Source organism: Anabrus simplex, chromosome 12, assembly GCF_040414725.1.
Source record: "Anabrus simplex isolate iqAnaSimp1 chromosome 12, ASM4041472v1, whole genome shotgun sequence".
In the NCBI taxonomy this organism is placed as follows: domain Eukaryota; kingdom Metazoa; phylum Arthropoda; class Insecta; order Orthoptera; family Tettigoniidae; genus Anabrus; species Anabrus simplex.
Window position 1 is genome coordinate 7,002,583 of NC_090276.1, and position 23,650 is coordinate 7,026,232.

Below are 23,650 nucleotides of genomic sequence, written 5' to 3' on the forward strand. Positions count from 1 at the left end.
CAAGTGCAGGTCTTTCGATTTGACTCCGTAGGCGACCTGCGTATCGTGATGAGGGTGAAATGATGAAGGCGACACATACAACCAGGCCCCGTGCCAGAGAAGTTAACCAGTGATGGTTAAAATTCCCGACCCTGCCGGGAATCGAGCCCAGGACCCCTGTGACCAGAGGCCAGCACACTAACCATTTAGCTGGACCCGGTCGTTGAAGAGATGTTAAGTACAGAAAGAAAATGGCCATCCCACTGTGTCCGGTTGGCCATTTTTTGAAATTATATTTCTATTACAATGAGAATCATTCAGATCACGCCGAAAGTTGCCGTTGGCACGAAATATTTACGTGAAGAAAAATATGGGGTGCGGGTATAAATACCTCTTATTCCTAATCCACCTCAGCATTTTTGTATCTAGAAGTGTCGTTATGCTGCTGGTCATTAAACGCTTTATAGCACTTACTTTACTTCGCGCACTTTGCAGAAGGTACAGTATAATTCCTTCGGTAGAGAAGCATTCTTCCCCGAACTCTCCAAGGCAATTTCTTAATTTAACACTTTCTGGAGGTATTCTTATGTCAGCTCTATAACTGTTAATAATAATAATAATAATAATAATAATAATAATAATAATAATAATAATAATAATAATGGACCTCCGTGGCTCAGGCGGCGCGCTGGTCTCTCACCGCTGGGCTCCGTGATTCAAATCCCGGTCACTCCATGTGAGATTTATGCTGGACAAAGCGAAAACAGGGCAGGTTTTCTTCCAGTTACTTCGGCCTCCTTCACTCCGGCCACACTATCCAATATAATTTCATCAGTCGGTCATTAAAGCATTGCCCCAGAGGAGTGCTACAGGCTTCGGCAGCCGGCACAATTGCAATCCTTGCCGCTAGATGGGGACTTTATTCCGTTCCTGACCGGGTCGAATGACGAGAAAGAGGCTGAGGATTTTCAATAATAATGTTATTTGCTGTACATCCCTCTAAATACTGGGGTCTGAATTCAGATATCTTACGCGTAATATATCATGGATCGTTTGAGCCAATTATATTATCTTGTGCTTCATTATATCAAAATGTCCTGGAGAAGAAATGGGCTCAATGTAAATTTGCACAAATTCAGAGAGGATTTATACTCAGAATAATACGACGTTATAGAACAATATCCACAGATGCTGCTCTTATTATAGCTGGTATAGAACCTTTGCATTTGAAAGCCATAGCCAAAGCTGAATTGACTAACATTAAGAAAGGAAGACAATGCAATAGGGTATTACAAGAATATGATATTGAGCAAAAAGTAAATATCCTTCAATATGGTCATCCAGCATATCGTTATGATTGTTATCACTGAATGTTTTCTCTCACATGAGGTAAAAGTTTACACAGATGGCTCAAGACCACCCAAAGAGGATTGTACTAATCTAGTAGGAAGTGCCTTTGTTGTGTATAAAGATGAAGCAGAAATATATTTTAAGACTATGAAACTGTCCTCCCAGTGTTCCATTTTTCAAGCAGAACTTCCTGCTATAAAATACGCAGTTCAGTAGATAAAAGAAAGAAAGTTCAGTGCATGTATACACAGTGACTTGCAAGCAGCTCTGAAATCTACAAGTAACAAATATAATTTTAATTCTTTGGCATGCAGCGTTAGAACAGATCTCTCACAGTATGGAAGACATCTGTTTTAAGTGGGTTGAAGTGCGTGAAGGTCTGTTAGGTAATGAAAGAGCAGATGAGCTTGCTAAACTTGCAGCATTTAGTGACAGTGAAACTGTATACAAAATAGCCCCTATATCTAAAGTGAAATGTGAATTATACAAATTCACAATCAGTGGATGGTCAAAGCTGTGGAACTCAAGTAATAAGGGTGAAGTTACAAGAACAATCTTTTTTCCACGGTAGAGGACCGTTTGGACTGCAGTTTATTGAAACCAAACTTCACCAGCACTCAGTTTCTTTCGGATCACGGAAAATTTAAAATTTATGTATATAAATTCAAAATTAGTAGTAATAAGAGTTGCGTTTGTGGAGATGAAGAAACTGCAACTCACCTTATTTTTGATTGTTCATTCTTCAGCAAAGCTAGATATGTTTTGGAACAACACACAGTAATGTTAGTCAAGCCTATTTTTTAGGATATTTTTTAAGTTTATGCAGTTTATTCTAAAAAAAAATAGTTTTTCCTTTTCTCCCAGTTAATTTGTGTGTGTAATCACTCACTTCAAAAATTTTGTATGGTATGTATGGTTAAGGTAAACTAGTTATAATCTACAGCCCTAATACGCTAGACAAAGTAGGGCTTTTTCATGGATAATAAATTAATAAAAAATAAAATACTTTTACAGTTTTCGGAGACTCCGAAGTGCCGGAATTTAGTCCCGCAGGAGTTCTTACGTGCCAGTAAATCTACTGAGACGAGGCTGACGTATTTGAGTACCTTCAAATACTACGTGCAAAGTTGGGGTCAGAAGGCTGAGCCACTCAGCCCGGCTTGAAAAATTGTCTCTGTTGAAAGTTTTAAGAAAGGTAGAAGGGAGAGAGGCACGCAATTTAGGCGCTACCTAAAGTGTCCAGGAGCCGCGAGTGCTAAGGCAGATAAGAAAATAAGCCATTGCGGTATTTCTCTGTCTACTAACAAGGGTGACCATTTTCAGTGGACGTTGACCGTGCGGTTAAGTTCGCGTGCCTGGGAGATTGCATTCGGGAGATAGTGAGTTCGATCCCCACTTTCGGCAGCGCTGAAGATGGTTTTTCCGTGGTTTACCATGTTCACACCAAGCAAATATTTGGGCTTTACCTTCATTAAGGGCATGTCCGGTTCCTTCCCACTCCTGTCCCCTCGCCGTAAGACCTATCTGTGTCGGTGCGACGTAAAGCAGATTGTAATAATAATAATAATAATAATAATAATAATAATAATAATAATAATACCTTTAACGACTAAAATGACGGAAATATGGCCAAAACCGGACAAAAATGTTAAAATATGCATCTATCTGCGCTATAAAATAAGACCATTAATTCTCAGAAACAACCAGTTCGTGCTTAATTCCAACAAATAGCCAAAACGGAAGACAGGAAATAAATTACGTTTTCCTGAATATCCAAACCCTGGACGTAATCATCGTTGAACGGATATTACTATTCGAGCACCTGGGATCGTAGCTAACAAATGAATGAGCTCAAGATGTAGAAATCAAAATCAGAATTGTCATTGCAAAAAGTGTTTTTTAGAATGTGGCCTCTGATCCGAAACTCGTTGGCGTGTCATACACTGTCGCCGTTGAACTGACTACAGACCTTTGAAATATGGATGTATCGCAGACCACGTCACCTACGGGGAGGTTCTCTGTCTCCCGGGAAATCGTGTGAAGTCCTTAAACTTCGCAAAACTCAGGAAAACAGCCAATTTCCTCGTCTTCAGAAATGACAATTACTCATCATAAACATGAACGCGGATGCGAAACTTCAGACTGTGGTTCAATGTATTATTATTATTATTATTATCGGCCTTCGCCTGATTTTTTTAAGATCTCGAGTACGAAAATGTACCGTCGTGACATCACGAAACTGGAGCGTTTTCATTAATAGAAACTTCCTACCATCTTAAATATTCTCCAGCCTTGTAGTTCTTGAAAAGGCTTACATGAGTAGTGTAGAAGCCTCCATCATTGGCTATAGACTTCGGTGGACTGGCATACTCGCCACATGAGCGACCCCACCGGGCTTTCTCGCCAGTTCCTGTACGGTGAACATTCCGTGGTGCCCCTTTGAAGCTTTATATAAACCAGCTTAAACCATGAACCCTCAAATCTTGGACACGCTTGCTTTGGCGCCGAACCGTCTCTACCACTGTTGAACTGTTTGAGCAAAAGCGTCGTAGACATGCAGCGGCGTCCTCCGCCGTCCGTCGAGAGCAATCAGTGTGGACGCGTGTTACATCCTAGAAACAGTATTGAGTGCAAATGGATTGTAAGCTGGAGAAATCGCATTCTCGGAAAATGTGTAATAGTGTAGAGAGGTTTATCTAAACTTTACCAATGTAAGGTGCACTTCTGTGCTTTTAGAGAGAGAGTGAGTGTCTAAATGTTAACATCCGCTACAAATGGGTTTAAATGTTGCTGATGGGTAGGGTTCGGAAGTTGTTGTTGTTGTTTGAATCATCAGTCCATAGACAAGTTTGATACAGCTCTCCATACCAGCCTATCCTGTGCTAACCTTTTCATTTCTACGTAAATGTTACATCCTGCATCTACTGTACTCTAAATTGCTTGTCATACTCATACCTTCTTCTACCCCTACCATTCTTACCGCCTGTACCAGCTGAACAAGTCCTGGGTGTCTTAAGATGTGTCCTATCCTCTTCTTCTCGTCAAATTTAGCCAAATCGACTCCTCTCACCAATTCGATTTAGTATCTCTTTGTGATTCGATCTATCCATCGCACCTTAAACATTCTTCTGTAACACCGCATTTCAAAAGCTTGTATTCTCTTTCCTTCTCAGCTAGTTATCGTCCATGTTTCACTTCCCTACAGTGCCACGCTCCAGACGAAAGTCTTCAAGAACATCTTTCTAATTCCTATATCAATGTTCGTAGTGAGCACATTTATAACCTCAAGAAGTACAAAATATGTTCTTTGAATTTTGCCACCTTTAATGTGGCCTTTACTAATAATTTCTTAAGGCAACACGCCGGAGATAAAAATCGATATTTTGGTCATTTTGGTGACCTTTCTTTTGACTGGAATTGAAAAGATTGACTTTCTTTATTCTTGTCACGAAGTTAGTCTGCAGAATTCAAACAATTTATCACTGTACCACTGCTTTGTTTGCCAATTGTAATTTTACATTTAAACCCCATTTTTCTCCCATAATATTCTGCCATATCTAACAAAATTTGTGTGGTATATGTATTACAGCTATACTAAGAAACCTCTGTATGGAATTTTTTATTGCAGAATTTTTTCATGTCGTAGGGATTTTGAAGTCCAAAATTTTAGAACGTAAAAATTACACAAACTTTAGTACGATATATCTCCTTATATAAATTATGTACAGAAAAATCGATACGTAGTGCTTTTAAAACAAGTATTATCTACCCGGGTTCGATTCCCGACCAGGTCAGGGATTTTTACCTGGACCTGAGGGCTGGTTCCAGGTCCACTCAGCCTACGTGATTACAATTGAGGAGCTAACTGACGGTGGGATAGCGGTCCCGGTCTAGAAAGCAAAGAATAATGGCGGAGAAGATTCGTCGTGCTGACCACACAACACCTCGTAATCTGCATGCCTTTGGACTGAGCAGCGGTCGCTTGGTAGGCCATGGCCCTTCGGGGCTGTTGCGCCGTGAGGTTTGTTTGGTTTGTTATCAATTGTTGTAATCTGGTGTAGTGGGCAGCATGTTGCAGTGTTGCGGGAGACAGCAAGGGCAAGCATAGTTTACATCTGGACTGTGTTACATTCAGTACAGTAAACTGCGGCTAGGTGCAACCAATTGGCAATTCTGCTACGAACAACTGTAAAACACAAACAACTATGAACATTAAAACAAGAATAATAGTTAACACCACCTTTCCAATACTTATCTTTCCTATATTTAGGAAATAAACATTACAACAGGCATTGTAAGATGGGACATGTTTCGCTTAACAGTCGTAAGCATCATCAGCCGAAAATAATCTTAGCCTAAAGTTAGGTCAGGGCCCTGAACCTAGTGTCCTTAACATATATGGCACCCTAAGAATCAACATTTATATTTATAAAATGAAAATAGGCTTAAAACTAGTGTGAAAAAACATGGAATGTTACAACATGGCTAAGAAAAAAAAACGCACAATAGAGTTGAGACAGAGGATAAGAACAGAAAGTAGGCTACAATACAGAGCTGGTAGTGAAATAATTAAAATCATTAGGTTATCATTGTTACCATTCAATCAGAATGTTCAAACATAAAAACAAGCGTGAAAATATATAAGAGTGTTCATCATGGCTGAGTTAGAAAAAACACGTAATCGTGTTGCCAGAGGTAAAAACATAAGGTACAACATAGAGCTGGCAGTGTAATATTAAACCCAGCAAAAATGAAGCGGCTTCAGGCGTGATCAATCCTGTTTGAAGTGTTACTACTCCATGTCTGCTACAACATATGATTTCTCTCGCTCGTTATCACGTATCTATACAAGAGTGGGATTTAATTATTTCTTCACTTAAAAGAATATAACCATCATGTTTTGTTATATATGAACATTCTTATTAACTGACTGGCAGCCATGAGTTCAATGTTCAACATCAGAATGTTCACCCATCAGGGTAGGAGAGGTGGTGGTATACAATTTCTAATCACTAAGTTGAGTGCCGCCAAAAGCCTGCATTAAATTCCAAACCTCTCCGCAGTGCTCATGTGCAGCGAGGGCGTATGTCGCTGTTGATAGTGATTCATCAGTCGGATGGGGATGTTAAGCCTTGAGCAGGCGCCTTCATGTTGTTCGACAGGAGTAGGCTATGTGCCAGCACCGGGTTTCACCCTCTCCGTCTTATATATCATGTCATTCATTTCATCTCGTGAACTCCTCCGATGAGGTTGACGTCAGGAAGGGCATCCTGTCATAAAAACCTGCCACGGCAGTTTCATCTCGCCCCATACCCGACCCCGTAGAGAAACAGGACAAGGGTTGGACAAACAAACATTCTAACATGTAGACCAAAACAAGTAACAGGAGCCCATCACAGCCCTTAGTCAGCAATGTGGCCGATTGAGGGGAAGAGACTTGTGTCCGCATGTACAGGTATTGCTAGCACGGGCACTGCACTCATTACGGCAAGGTTTGATACCCGTGATGTAGAAGGATGCCTTTGTATTGTCATTTTTGCCCTTGTCTCCACTTTCTGTTGAACCCGCATCTCATATTCATGTTTGACTAATTGATTGATTTATTTGATTGATTGATGGTTTGGATTGATTGGGTGTGGCCTGTGGAGAGGCCTGATATAACTTAGGTCTTTCTACTTAATGCCCTATGATCTGCACACCTGGGTGTGTCTGATGATAAATGAGGTAGGGAGAAGATAAAACCTGGTGTCAGCACATAACCTACTACTGTTCAATAACATGGGGATATGCTCAAGACTCAACCCTCCCATCCAACGCAAGTATCACCTTCAGTAGCATCCTATCCCCTCAGCTCAAAATGAGCACTACGGAGAGGTTTGGAATTCAGTGATTAGACGTAATACATCAAACCTCTGCTACCCTACCGGTCAACGTTCTCATGGTGAAAATGTTTCTAGCAATGGGACTTGAGCCACCTAACTACAGTGTGAGACCATAAAAAACTTGATGCCTCAATAATAATAATAATAATAATAATAATAATAATAATAATAATAATAATCATAATCATATATGGCCTCAGCTACAGTGTGCAGACATTTCAATTGATGCCATCTGGTTGTCTGCTCATCAATTTCGACGTTCTGCTTTATTCTGGGCCTGCTAGATGGCAGACCGAGTAAACTGAAACTCTCTTCGGCGTCTTCTTCTTGTTTTATGACTGCATACGATTACTTTAGTCAGTCCATCGTTCAAGTCTCTTTGAAGGGATTGTTTGGGCTTTGCAGTTCTCTCTTGGGCGCCTATGGCTGAGATTGTAATGAATTTTGACAGTTATACAGCATACGTGTCATCAGATATCTTTTACATCCTGACATCGTACAGCATGGAGTGTCGAATAGACTTTTTTCGGCCCTTCAAAAATCAGACTACCTCTGCTGGGTTTGAAACCACTATCTTGGGATCCGGAGGCCGACACTCGACCACTGATCCGCAGAGGCAGCTTAATGATCATGGGCCAGCAGGTGGGCTTGCATTAATTGCTGGATGGCCCAGTTTATTTAACCTCACTTAACATTTAAGTGCATGTTAAAACAATTTAATACTGAATTTAACCAAATTAGCATTTAATCATTATTGGTTAAGACTAACATTCTGTTAAACTCTCAGTTAATTCAATTGCCCAGGTTCAAGCAGTTAAATTCTCTGTTAGCTCAAAATATGACAGCTGCATTAGATGCAGAACTTGTGTATCTTGAATATTTGGAGGTATCTTGAATATCAGGAATATGGTAGGCCTGTTCCAGAAAGAGTTTAAGAGATCATTTTCATACAGTTGTCTCAGTTGCTTGATTGTATTTTGGCTAAATTTTGTATTTTCTGCCAAGTGCCACATTTAGCTTTGAGCACGGATCCATTATTTTCCTTACTTTCTATAATAGGTACATGCTTGGAAATAATTTCTAACTTTTCTTGGATTTTTTTCATATTGGTCTATGGAGCAACAGAAAATTCACGGTAAAGGCAAATAATTGATCTGCAGCCATAATCAAACAAAGCGCATCAGAGCACGCTCACAAACTACATGGTTCTGTCACTGCCTTCTAGATTCTCACTGATCGTGATTCGTGTGAAAGTTAACTCCATGTTAGCTAACAGTTCCCAGGAAATGTTTGGATAAATGCAAGAATCTTAATATGCTGCTAAATTATTAACGCCTTTATAACAAACAGTGCGTTGGTATTCTTTTAACTGAGATTGAATAAACTGGGCCTATGTGTTCCTGTCTTTCTGTATATGACTTGATTTGTCATTTGTTTCTTCCTTTCCAATACAGATCACCTGCTGTATAGCAGGCCTGCCTGTCAGACTTCTGGACAAAGCTTTTAATTTATTTCATTTTGTGCTATACAGTTAAGATTTGTGCTATTTTGATGACAATGTTCCTGTTATTTCTAAACATCTTTCCTGTCTGTCTTTCAGGAATAGACTGTGATGAGGCTCGCAACGAAGAAGAGCGTATGATGCTGGCAGATGCCAAGGAGTGGCTAAACGGCGGTGAATCCCGTGATGTCCCCCATCCCAAGACAGGAGCGACAGCGTTACATGTGGCTGCTGCCAAGGGGTACATCAAGGTTATACGGTAAGATGCTACATAACGGTAAAATAAACTCGTGCCCTCATCTCGAGGTGGTGCAGTTTTTTCAAGCCCACCCCGAGTGGAGGTGAGCTGCATGTACTATTGCAATCGCATACAAGCCCTTCTGCCAGTCTTAAATATCTGGCACCGAGCTCGATAGCTGCAGTCGCTTAAGTGCGGCTAGTATCCAGTAATATATAAGTAATAATAATAATAACGTAAATGTTTCAACCTTTTCAAAACAATATATTCACAAAATTACAAAATTATACGGTACTAGTTTCGACCCATCTAGGGGTCATCATCAGCCGTATTGGAGCAAAGATCATTTGTGGCGAAATCCTAAGACAATATTATTTTAAAGAATAACAAGTGAAATGAGATCTTATGGTAATAGTTAATAATACAAGGAATATACATACTAAGAGGTTTTTAACAAAGAATAAAGTATAAATGGGGTGTTGTAAAAATTATAATCATGGAAATCAGTAAGTTCTTGTATTGAAATGAAATATGGCTTAGGAAGAGGGCTTAAGGTGGGGCTGAAGGGTGCGGGAGAAAGTGTAATTGTCTTGGAAAAGTACCTTTGATTAAATTTAGGATTGAGTTTAGGTTGGCTGCATTATTGTTTCTGAGGAAAGTGATAAATAGATCGAAGAGTATGTTGGGTTTCTCTGAGATTTCATTGAGATTGTGACTGGCATTAAAGTATTGGTCTAGGTGTATGTAGTAATTTTCCATTATGTTCAGTAAAGGGCCCTTGTTTGCTAATACGAGGATGTCCATGTCTTGTTCAATATTGGTGAAATTATGGTTATAATCTTGCATGTGTTGGCCGATGGCTGAAAACTTGTTGTATTTTATTGCGTTAGTGTGCTCGTGGTATCTGATAATGAAGTTTCTCCCGGTTTGCCCGATGTAGGTTTTTTTACAGGTGGTACATTTGATCCTATAAACTCCTGATTTTAAAAAACTGCTGGTCTTGTTGATGTGTGAAGTATTGTATAAAACATTCATGTTCTTATTGTTGGTTTTGAAGGCTATTTTAACGCCTTGTTTCTTAAAGATGTTGGTTAACTTGTAGATATCATTGTTGAACGTGAAGGTGGAAAATGTTAGAGGTTTGGTTATTTCTTTTTTGAGGGTAGTTTTTGGGTGATGTTTGTGTTTATTGATTATCCTTTCTATAAAATGATTGCTGAATCCGTTGAATTTTGCGATTCCGCGGATTGTGTTGAGTTCGTTTTTTAGATCTTTATTGGACATAGGTATGCTGAAGATCTAAAAAACGAACTCAACACAATCCGCGGAATCGCAAAATTCAACGGATTCAGCAATCATTTTATAGAAAGGATAATCAATAAACACAAACATCACCCAAAAACTACCCTCAAAAAAGAAATAACCAAACCTCTAACATTTTCCACCTTCACGTTCAACAATGATATCTACAAGTTAACCAACATCTTTAAGAAACAAGGCGTTAAAATAGCCTTCAAAACCAACAATAAGAACATGAATGTTTTATACAATACTTCACACATCAACAAGACCAGCAGTTTTTTAAAATCAGGAGTTTATAGGATCAAATGTACCACCTGTAAAAAAAACCTACATCGGGCAAACCGGGAGAAACTTCATTATCAGATACCACGAGCACACTAACGCAATAAAATACAACAAGTTTTCAGCCATCGGCCAACACATGCAAGATTATAACCATAATTTCACCAATATTGAACAAGACATGGACATCCTCGTATTAGCAAACAAGGGCCCTTTACTGAACATAATGGAAAATTACTACATACACCTAGACCAATACTTTAATGCCAGTCACAATCTCAATGAAATCTCAGAGAAACCCAACATACTCTTCGATCTATTTATCACTTTCCTCAGAAACAATAATGCAGCCAACCTAAACTCAATCCTAAATTTAATCAAAGGTACTTTTCCAAGACAATTACACTTTCTCCCGCACCCTTCAGCCCCACCTTAAGCCCTCTTCCTAAGCCATATTTCATTTCAATACAAGAACTTACTGATTTCCATGATTATAATTTTTACAACACCCCATTTATACTTTATTCTTTGTTAAAAACCTCTTAGTATGTATATTCCTTGTATTATTAACTATTACCATAAGATCTCATTTCACTTGTTATTCTTTAAAATAATATTGTCTTAGGATTTCGCCACAAATGATCTTTGCTCCAATACGGCTGATGATGACCCCTAGATGGGTCGAAACTAGTACCGTATAATTTTGTAATTTTGTGAATATATTGTTTTGAAAAGGTTGAAACATTTACGTTATTATTATTATTACTTATATATTATTCTCAGTTCAATACGGACCAAAAACATGAAATTCATAACCATCAATAGTATCCAGTAATCGGGAGATAGTGGGTTCGAGCCCCACTGTCGGCAGCCCTGAAGATGGTTTTCCGTGGTTTCCCATTTTCACACCAGGCAAATGCTGGGGCTGTACCTTAATTAAGGCCACGGCCGCTTCCTTCCAATTCCTAGGCCTTTACTCTCCCATCGTCGCCATAAGACTCATCTGTGTCGGTGCAACGTAAAGCGAATAACAAAAAAAATAAAAAATAAAAAAATAAATATCTGGCCGTACCGGGAATCGAACTTGGGCCCCTAAAGACGGCAGCTAATAACACTAACCGTTATGCTACAGAGGTGGACTACATAATGGTGACACATTGGGAGATGAAGTTTCTGTCAACATAATTTCATGAACGTGCCACTGTGACAGAGGATGTTTCATGTTGACGCGTTGTATTCAGCCATGAATTTGTGTGACTAAATGGTTCTGCAACTTATGAGGCAGTGTGAAAAATGATCGGTAGATTAATGTCCTGATTTGGTGTTTGTACAGTAACGCGAAACGTTTAGTGATACTTCAGCTCCCTAGTGCTGAATCGGTAGACATCAGTTATCTTCGAGATTTGTATTGGCAACCTGGCACAAAAAATATGAAACCATTATGCATCGCCGTGGGACATCTGGCGGTGTAATTGCAACGCTTTAAATACTATCGTTATTTACGCAGCAAAATCAAAATATACGTTAAGCGTGAACATGAGTGAGGAAAATGAAGGTACATCACAGGAAAAACCTAGAACTCCCACAAGGAAATGACGGTTTAGAAATTTCATATTGATTCAGTTTAGATATCATTTCCATTCGGTTGCCAGTATTACCGGAACCGGGGCAGCTCCTTCCTTACTCCTTACCCCCGCAACACAAAGTATCACTAAAAGTTTCGCGGACTGGAGGAGTCTGGAAATGTTTGGGTATATTTTTCTGTCCGTTCTTATCTTAATTAAGAAAGTTGGGTTAATTTAGTTGCGGCTGGCCACCTTCCGTGCATTTTTAGTAAATGGTTTGCCCTTTACTGCTGCCTAGTGATCTATCCTGGCTTTGCTCAAGAACACACTTGAATTTACTGTGCGTTGATAGGCCTTACAAGAAGATTTCCTTGTAAATGACACTGGTAGTTTTCGTTCTGATGTACGTACATAGCTTAGTGTGATGTTTTTCCGAGGTTTTCTGGTCTTCGTTGTTATCAGCCCTGAGTATATGGGCGATGTTAAAATGGAGGTGGCTCAACGGGATGACCTAACCAAGGAATGCAGACCAGTTGTGGGATCTAGTCTCAGGGTCCGGGAATATCTTGTTCAGAACAAGGACTATTTCTTCAAATTGCTGGACTCCCTAATACGGAGAAACCTAAGTACTTGGCTGGTCAGGAGATGTGGAGGGAATTCCTGGTATTTTATGTTTTTTTCCTCTTTATTTTGTGTCAGGTAAACAGGTTGATCTTCCAGATATTAATGTCCTTTCGTATTACCTCTGTGTTGTGGATAACATAGATTTAATACTATAGTCTATGGTGGGTTGTTGGACCCAAATACTTATTCTACTTTCCATGCATTATTATTAACATGGCTATAAGACGGGAACCACGTAGCCTCCAGCAGTACTAAAATTATTGAAGGAGGGAGTGGGGTCCAAACTTGCGTCCTCCCACGTGAAAGAAGCACTGTCTGGACACCTGAGGTACAGAGACATGTTGGACGAAGAAGAGCATATTCGTCCCTTATGCGCCCCATCCAGCCTGACATTAACCCCGAGGCGTTGGGTAACACATATATGTTCTTCATGTAATTGTATCAAAATTGCCCAGGGCATCAATGTGGTTGCACCTCGTGAACGATCATGTGTCTCCTATAAAGCCTAACTCATGTAACATGCCGTAAGTGACTTTAACTTTTGCTATTACAGAGATGGACCAGTAGTTATTTCTAGTACTGTATATTGTATTCAACATGCATGTGTTCTCAAATCCAAAATGATATTTCCTGTTTTCATAACTATGCACGTAGGGAAAAAAGTTACTTGCAGATCTCATTTAAACTAAAGATGGAAATTACCATGTGAGAAATGAGGGCAAGTAAAAAAAGAAGAGAAAGAAAAGAGGCTATGTGCACTAGTGAAACATTTACAAATTATGTAATCCACCCACCTGTGTTGGTGTGCATCACTGTTATTGCGACGGAGATACTACTTGCATTGTTTGGGTTGGATATGACAGCAGAAAGCTAAATAAAAACATTTTTTTCCTGCTCTTGTAAAATTAACTCTAAATCACATTGCTGATTTTGCAGGTGCAACAAAGACCTGCAGTATTGCTCGTACAGATTCGGGTCATACTGTGAATAATAGAGCGTAGTTTTTAACTGTTATGTCGGGCATAGAACAGTGAGACAGGAAACTGGAAACATTAGGGAAGTGCTGAAGATTCACTGGATGTGTCCCTTGACCCCTCTATTGTCTCTGTACGTGCAGGCCCATAAAAACTGGCGGAGACTTCTTTACAGGCTGTTGACATGCTGCTGGAATTGTTGGCCCATTCAGCAGACCCAGTGTAGACACATTATTGCTATTGGCACTCTGCCCTCTTGTGTAGTCTTGTTTTTCATTTCTGTCGGAGGGAATTAGTGTATTACTGTCATTTGTTGACATTCTTGTGAGGAGGTCCTGGTCATTAACATTTGGACTGACACATTTTGTGGTTTGTTTCCTCTGCTGTATCACTTTATTGGAAAGAAGAAAAAGGAAGTTTAGAAAATATCTGCTTTTATTAAAATTCATAACATCTTTAAAGCTATAAGTTTCCAGTAAACTGAGCGAGTGGCTGCATGGTTTCGGCTTATAGCTGTGAACGTGCGTTTGGGAGATGGTGGGTTTGAACCCCGCTGTCTGCAGCCCTGAAGATGGTTTTCTGTGGTTTCCCATTTTCACACCAGGCAAATTTAAAAAAATAAGTAGTTTTCAGTGAAGTTGTTAGAAGGTAAGGAAAGCACGAATACATGAACATTAGACTCTAATCATGAGCAGGTACCGTGATTCGTTCTGTAGTTGCTAACACTTCAGAAACATGTTTGGCAAGGAAATGAGTGAGGCTGGGTCGCTCATAGACATTTCCTCACCATTCTTGATAACCATCGCAAAAGACAATCCTACGATATTCAAGTATATTGGACACCCTCTTAAACGGCCTGTTCTGGACTCGACCCTTAGTGCCATAAGAACCTGGCTGGTTAAACCAACAATATTAAAATAAAGGGCCTAGCTAGCAGTTTAAAGTACTATACCTCACTTAATTAAAAAGTATTCCTCCATGTTTAAACAGTACACTTGATACAGATGAAGGTCTTTAGTTAAACTGCCTATTTTATTCTTGAACTCATCTACACCAGAGGGAAGTCCCGATGGTTTTTCTCGTCAATGTTCTGTCTTGTGTCTTACTTTTTCCCAGCGGCCAAGCCATCTTATTTATTTTTTAACAGTTTGCTTTACATTGCACCGACACATATAGATGCTATGGAGACGATGGGATAGGTAAGGTCTAGGAGTGGGAAGGAAGCGGGCATGGCCTTAAAACAGAAAACAGTCTTCAGGGCTGCTGACAGTAGGGTTCGAACCCACTATGTCCCAAATGCAAGTTCGCAGCTGTGCGACCCTAACTGCACGGCGAACTTGCTCGGTGCCATGCCATCATTCTGGCTTTGAGCTTGCCTCATTTCCAATTCTTTCATCAAGGATCACAGTTTATTCGTTCCAATATCAGTCTGGAAACTATGGAGGGAACAAATTGAAAAAGACTTATGGAAGAGAGTGGCAAACTTTTAGTGGTGGAAAGACAGGCAGAGATGGAGGGCAATAATCCACAACCCAATGCAGATTCAGGTTGGACAAGGAGAATGATGATGCTGATGATGATGATGTTCGGTCCAATATATGGAGCTATGTATATGTCTAAATGTACTGACCGACAAAGTTTCTGCTGGATTGTTAAAATGTCCCATTTTCTTTCCCTGATATTCATGGTACAGTCATTAAATTAGTACATCTGCGTACTACACTGAATAAATTGGCAAACTGACTAAAAGCAGGATCTGCTGTTGTAAGCGATAAGCAGTATGAAACAAGATGTACCTTCATTTCAGTCAAATCATTCACCACTGATGTGCCCATGTGGCAGATTTCCTGATCAATTATGTACCTAATCTTTTCTTTACGATTCAAAGATGTTGGAAATTTATTGAATATCTCCTGTGGTAAATTATTCCAATCCCTAATTCCTCTTCCTATAAACAAATATTTGCCCCAATTTGTCCTTGTGAATTCCAACTTCTTTCCTACTTTTAAGAACTAAGTGTGAAAGCTTACTCATCTGCTAACATCATATCATGCCAGCTCTCCAACAACAGCTCAATCACTACTATATCCCGTATACCCAAACATTAGTGCCTCGGGTCACCACTTGTATCGCTAACATCTATGCATGGAATAACTGTCTTTTGTTTACTTATCGCAGAGGATGTGGTCCATAAGACTGCCAACCTCGCTAATTAAGAACTAAGATAAGTGCTATCTTGCCGTTGCCCTTCGGACAGTACTTTTGTCTTGCCATGCGGACAGTATGTGCTACAGCCATAGATAAAAGCCTCTCGAAGGGAATGTGGCCCCAAAGGGGCTGCTGTTTTCATGACAGAGATTGGTTTTGTTCCCTGTACATGTTCCTTTTTTTGTGCTTTTATTCTGCTAGGGTTGATGACAGAATCTAATTACCATCATTAACGGGAATGACTTTGCATCCTATTTTACATTGACTAATGGCAGTGCAAGTAGCTATTTCAGCAGTGGAGAACGCCGCGTGCTGCTCTTTGTTAGGTAAACGTACTTCTGGCGGCGACTGGTGAGTTCCCGGACATCGCAATGAACACATCTCTCCTCTGAAAGGAATTCCAAGTAAGATTTGCATAAATTATACTTCCCAATAATGCTACAAACCTTGGGGAACACGGTGTATATTTTTGCCAACAACTCAGAACATACCTTTTAGAAATTTTTCTATTAAGCTAGTCTTAGTCCCAACTGTTCCCAGTCCAAAGTTTGCAGCTTTTTTGTAACACTACTCTTTTGTTGGAAATCTTCCAGAACAAATCATGCTCCTTTCCTTAGGATCTTTTCCGGTTCTTGCATCAAGTAATCCTAATGAGGATTCCGTACACAACACATAGGTACAGTGGACCTTTGATAATTTTAAGTTGAAGGGAGCGGGTGCATAATTAAATATAAAAAAGGCGAAATTACAAAAGTTGTGTCTAAAATGGATATTTTATCTATCATATAACAGGTTGTTCTGCCTTTTGGCAGGTCCAGTTATGATATCCTGGGGAAGGCTGTTCATCAGCCACCCGAAACATAGGGAACCGTCGCTGTTGTAGCTGCCTCTTGATGTATAGATTCTACGGTTGATTTTATCAATATCCATTCATACTTAAGGCTATAAAATAAACTGTATATTTGAACAAAGTTCCATTTATTTTTTAATTAAGAAGAATAGTATTTAAGGGATTCAATATTTTACCCTATACGGTCATTGAATTACAGTGCAGTTTTTCAAAGCCTGCATAAAACCTGAACCCTCACTAAGAAAGACTCATCAAGGTTGCAGGTATCCGAGATGAAGTTCCTTGGGTCCACAATTCAAAAAACCAAACTGGACAAGTTAAGGAATGATGTGGTTAGGAAGGAAGCTGGGATTGTTAAATCATTGTTAGATTGAGTCAGCATGTCCAGACTGAGGTGGTTTGGGCATGTAATGAGGATGGAGCCAACAAGGACAGCATATGTTAACTTGGAGAGACATGTGGCAGGGAAATGAATGGTAGGAAGACCAAGAACCCACTGGATGGACATCGTAAAGATGGACATTGCAGATTGGGGAAGGACACTGGAGGATGTCATTAACAACGGAACATATCTCAATAAGACAGAACGGAAGAGGCTCGCCAACAGTACCCGGTTAACTGGAACTGTAAAATGATGACGACGACGACGATGATGATGATGATTATTATTATTATTATTATTATTATTATTATTATTATTATTATTATTATTATTATTATTATTATTATTATTTTCTAAACTAGATATACGTTATTTTTTGCAGAGTTTTTCTGTGAAGGTCAGCGAACTTTTCAAGCATGTTTAGTGACTAAAAAACAACTCCCCTTAGCGTTGGCTTGTCCCTCTATATATATATATATATAATGACGAAATTCATGGAGATGATGGCAGCCCTTGCCTCTGATGATGATGATGATGATGATGATGATGATGATGATGATGAAAGAATCTGCGCCTCCTAGGGTTTTATGTTAGGCTCTGTTGTTTCTACAACAATGAAGTCAGTGTAACACGTCGCTTGGATATGATCAGGAGTTATAAACGGCACTGGAGTGATCATGTTTAAAAAATATATGTATAATGGACTAGCTGTACTACCAGTCATCCTGGTTGTTTAACAACTCGCAACCATATGGTTAGCAGGGGAAGCTAATTGGATACCACTTCACAAGAGCCCTAGTAATGTGCCCAGATTGCATATTTGCAGTAACTTCCTGTATCTGCTCCATATAAAGGCAGTCTTGACAATAGCCTCCACTATTGCCATATAACTTGTTACTGAGCGAGTTGGCTGTGCGGTTAGGGGCGCACAGCTGTGAGCTTGCTTTCCGGAGATAGTGGGTTCGAATCCCGCTGTCGACAGCCCTGAAGATGGTTTTTTGTGGTTTCCAATTTTCACACCAGGCAAATGCTGGGGCTGTACGGTTGGTTAGTTCCCACTCGTAGCCCTTTCCTATCTCATCGTCGCCATAAGACCTATCATTGTCGTTGTGATGTAAAGCAAGCAATTTGTTAAAAAGAAACAAAAAAAACCAGAACAATATTTCCTTGTCAGTCATGATCACCTTGTTACCGTTGCTCGTATGATACAAACTCGTGAAACATAAGAGATTGGAAATTATATTTTGCACCGCTTTTATGACATAGTTTTTCAGTACAGCTAATATCAACTTCAGAAGTTTTGCATTTCATGTTTTGACTCCCTTATTGTTAGTACACCACTGTATGCTAATAAGATACTGTAATTTATAGCGTATGCACAACCCAGCTGTGCTTGAACTTGAACACAGAGTTTTGGGAAATTCTGCTTAGTTGTTTTTCCATGATGTCGGGACAGGCAGACAGACAAATAAAATTTGAACTCCATCTACTTTTGACTTTTGTGTGCCTAATCCAAGATAAAAGTGAAGTATGGGGTAAAAATTTGAAAGTGTAAGGGCAAAATTTTATTTGTATAGATATCATTTTTATTTCCTCTTGTCCAGCTCCTGCCTCTCCTTCCACCACTTTTCTTCAGTAATTGTATTCCAGTTCAGTCTTTATACTGTTCTTGACAGAGTCCATCCATCTTGCTTTGGGCCTCACTCTTGCCCTTTTGCCTTATATCTTAGCCTCCAACACTTGCTTTGGTATACCTTTCAGACCTGAAAGAAAACTGGTGGTGTGAATTTTTGTTTGTTCGTCAAAAACTGACTAACATGCTTTTAAATACATATGTTTTCAGTTTATTCTACAAAATAAAAATTAGCATCTGAGAAAAAGCACCCACACAATTCTGCATGTCAGGACTTAATTCACTACTTCCAAAATAAATAAATAAATAAATAAATAAATAAATAAATAAATAAATAAATAAATAAATAAATAAATAAATAAATAAATAAATAAATAAATAAATAAATTCAGCTCAGTACATGTGAATATACACACGTACATGATCAAATGTTCTGTTTTACAGTGTGGAACAATGTATTTTAAACAATTAAAATCTTATACATTACATTTCTCGCGTGGAGTACGAGTTCTGCTTCCACAGTCCTTTTGGTGGCAGCACCCAGTACTCTTGCATATATTGCCTGTAGGGAAACCTAACCTGCACACTTGTGCATATCAACATTCAAAACCTCATGGTATTACGTATGATGTTGTAAGTTCAGGATTTATGTTCACTAAACAATTTACACACTTCATTGATTATATTCTGATATTCAGTAGAGTTTCTGGATTAATATGAATGCAATAAATAATACTTATTTTAGGGATTACTGCTTCCCGCCATCTTGCCGATGAACTGTATTTTTAAACTCCTCTTCCTGCCCCCTGGTGGTGAAGCACTAAATAAAAACAACTGAAATACATGCTACGTGTCCCGCACAAGCACTGCAGTCTGGTCTAGCGCCAAGAAAATGTCAAATAAGCTCAGTCATAAATAAAATACGAACCCGCACAATTGTGCGTACACAGTCTGAAAGGGGTATCCTTCCCTCCTCCATCCTCATAGCATGTCCGAACTGTCTCATTTTATATACAGTAGATATATCAAGCCTTGAAAATATAGACCTATAAATTCCATTGTAAGGCAGGAGGGATGTAGACTGTCTTAGGAACGGAAAGCAATGTAAAGTCTGAACAGGCCAGTGGCCTAATCCTTGAGCGGTGATAATGATGTGAAATTGTGCTTTATTCATAAAAGTCAAATATTTGTCTATGAAAAGCTCATTTTTTTCATGTCATTGTGAGAAATTGTTCTCACTACTATTTCTGTTTTGTTGTTCATCTGATTAGAGAGAGGTGTTATATTTTTTTCTGTGTGTGCTGATGAAGATGACTGGAAAGTTAGCTGTTATCATGTGACCTTAATCTGGAGGAACTTCCTGTGTAAATTTTTTCCTAATTTCCGCTCATTAGAGGTCACAGGAGATATGAGCAGTAATGATCGGTGCTGTCTCTTGGTGCCTTGGAAACTGTCCAGCACACTTTTAGACCTCTAGTGGAATGTTGATAGAGAGACAATAAAGAGCTGCTGGACTGCAATGAAGGATTTTTAACCATTAGGAAAAAAAAAATCACAGCATTTGGCATAGGAAACCTTTGCATTGAATTACTCTTGAGATTTCAGGTTTACTTCATAGACTACTAATTTCCCAAGGCATTAATGTAAATCTTCAGCCATGCTCCAATTGGAAGACCTAAGCACACACATAGCCAATAATGATATAAACACTGATATGACACAATTTACAGTCTTAATTTAAACCATTGATGAAGTCTGAATAACACATCTACACCAAACTAAAATGTATTTGGATCTAAGCCTGGGCAGATACCCAACTATAAATTTAATAATAATAATAATGTTATTTGCTTTACGTCCCACTAACTACTTTTTAAGGTCTTCGGAGACGCCGAGGTGCCGGAATTTAGTCCCGCAGGAGTTCTTTTACGTGCCAGTAAATCTACCGACACGGGGCTGTCGTATTTGAGCACCTTCAAATGCCACCGGACTGAGCCAGGATCGAACCTGCCAAGTTGGGGTCAGAAGGCCAGCGCCTTAACCGCCTGAGCCACTCAGCCCGGCAACTATAAATTTAAAATCATCGTGAATTACTGGGAACTGTTTAAGCAGAGGCCATATCCTATCCCCGAGAAACTATTTCCTCAGGTTAAGGAGTTGGTGGATTATATAGAAAGTAATGGAATAATTACCAAATCTCCTACACCATTCTTAAGCTCTGTCCTGATGGCAAATGGTTCTGTCGGAGTGTGTAGATATGTTATTCAGATTTCATCAGTGGTTTAAATTAAGACTATAAATTGTGTCATATTAGTGTTTGTCATTATTGGTTATGTGTGTGCTTATGTCTTCCAATTGGAGCATGGCTGAAGATGACCCAATACATATGGGGTCGAAACTAGTCCCAGTGTTATAAGACAGTATACAAACTGATAATATTGAATAGGTGGATGCTTCCTACCCTTTGATAGTGATCAATTGTCAATATGGACCATAATGAAATTCATAAGTGATGAACTAATAATGGTGCCAACTATTTAGTTCTCTCTCCACAGAATACAAAATGCTTGACTCATAGATACTTTAGACTGAAAATGCGATTTAGTTCAGTAGGAAAGGTAAATAATCTCTGCAAGTTCGTGGCAACAGAAGAACCTGCTTGCTCATCTCATCATTTTACTAAAGGCTATGGACTTGTTTCTACAACTGACTTTATCTGTCCATTGTCAGTATCTCTGGTCTGCCTCTGTACCGTAACGGTTACCGCCAATAGCTGCTGTCCTCGGAGGCCCGGGTTCGATTCCCGGTACTGCCAGAAATTTAAGAATCACAGGAGGGGCTGGTATGGGGTTGAAAGGGTTCATGCAGCTCACCTCCATTGGGGGTGCGCCTGAAAAGAGCTGCACCACCTCGGGATGGGGATACGAGTTTATATTTATCTCTTCACTAGCTATTGTACTCCCTGAAAATGGTTTTCCGTGGTTTCCCATTTTCACACCAGGCAAATGCTGGGGCTGTACCTTAATTAAGGCCACGGCCGCTTCCTTCCAACTCCTAAGCCTTTCCTATCCCATCGTCGCCATAAGACCTATCTGTGTCGGTGCGACGTAAAGCCCCTAGCAAAAAAAAAAGCTATTGTACTTGTTGTTGACAGAAGAATCATTTAGGATATGCATGATTACCGCACATTCTTGTCGATCCCTCAGGTTGCTCCTGAATTCTGAAGCACGTAGGTGGACATGCGGCTTGTCATGACATAGGTTGCTTGCTGTCTGGCTTTCTGTTTCTTTTTCTGCTATAATTCTGTTACCACCAAGCAAGTGGCCTTGTGGTTAGGGTTGCGCAGCCTTGAGTTTGCGTTCGGGAGATAGTATGTTATGTTTGAACCCCCACTGCGGGCAGCCCTGAAGATGGTTTTCCATGGTTTTCCATTTTCATACCAAACAAATGCCGGGGATGTGCCTTAATTAAGGCCACAGTCGCTTCCTTCCCACTCCTAACGCTTTCCTATCCCATCGTTGCCATAAGAACTATCTGTGTAAGTGTAGCATAAAGAAATAAATCTGCTACCATGTTTTATTTTTCTGGTAGTTTATACGTTTATTTATACAAAATAATTTTGGCAGACTGAAAAACGTAACAGTTGTAAATTAATTGAGTCTAAACAGAAGGGAGATGGCTTCAGATAAGAAAATAAAATAACACACAAAGATTTAATCGAACCCGACATAGGCTATTATTTGTCCTGTCTGATGTAAAAACAAAGTATCAGGTCCAGATTCAGAAAAGGGTAGGCGCTGCAGTTAATTTGCATTGTGAGGTTCTTTATGTTCTTCCCTTTTCCCCAATAACTTTCCCTTCCATGATGTTGTAAATGAAACTTTTCTTTATTTCACGTATGAGATTTGTCTTATTTATTTCTTCCAGCCCAACCACATCTCGGCTGCTTCTGGCCTGTCCTTGTTTTTCCAGCATCCATGTTTCACTCCCTAATGTTAGTACACTTCACACACAACTTTTTTCTGGTTTCAAAATGTAATTTTTGTTTAACAAGTATTTTAAATTTTAGAGTCCATTCTTTGCAGTTGCTGTCCTATTTTCAACCTCCCTTGTGGATAAGAAAAAATTATATATCACTCTTCTGTAACCAGTGCTTTCCACTTTCCTCCATATGGGGCCATAGCCCCTCCCTTGTTTTGTTTAGTACTGTACTGTTTAGTACTGTTGACCTCCAAATCCAGAGATATCAATCGTCAAGTAAGCTGTTTGTTTGTGCAGTGTCCTCTTACAAGCTGGTGCTGACATTAACGTCCAAGACTACGATGGGTGGACGCCTCTGCACGCTGCTGCATACTGGGTCCAGAAAGAGGCGTGTGAGCTTCTTGTGGAGAACTTCTGTGATATGGAAATAACAAACTGTGTGGTATGAATACTTCCTCTGATAATACTAATACTTAAAGCATTAAGAAAAAAATTTCCATTTAGACTTTGCTCCCTCCCCCGTCTTTCTCTCTCCCCTGAGAATTTCTAAAATCTTCAGTGTCGTGGTTCCATAGGTCAATTTTTACACTTACATTTTTTAAAGAAGATAATTAATCTTAATATAGTTCCAGAGTTAAGTCTGCCAGTCATACTTTTCTTTCAGTACATAGAATACCTAGTATTTAAGAATCTAGGTGAGATTATTGAACCAGCAGGGTTAAATCAGCAGGCTAACAAAGAAAGAATTGCAAAACTTCAAAGAGCATACAAAATTACTTGAAACAGATGCAATAAAAGAAGTGTGTGTGTGTGTGTGTGTGTGTGTGTGTGTGAGAGAGAGGGGGGGGGGGCAAAATTACTTCATTATAACATAGTAGTTAAAACAGAAGCACTTAGTG

At 39.4% G+C, this 23,650-nt stretch overlaps 1 protein-coding gene across 2 annotated transcripts in view; it reads left to right on the plus strand.

Annotated features, from left to right (window-relative positions):
* Mbs (Myosin binding subunit) overlaps positions 1–23,650 on the plus strand; it is a 532,528-nt gene that overhangs the window by 184,219 nt on the left and 324,659 nt on the right. For both annotated transcript variants that reach the window (XM_067156305.2, XM_067156306.2), the window contains exons 4-5: positions 8,812–8,971; positions 23,049–23,193. In XM_067156305.2, the coding sequence (XP_067012406.2) occupies positions 8,812–8,971; positions 23,049–23,193 (305 nt within the window). The remainder of the gene's footprint in view (positions 1–8,811; positions 8,972–23,048; positions 23,194–23,650) is intronic.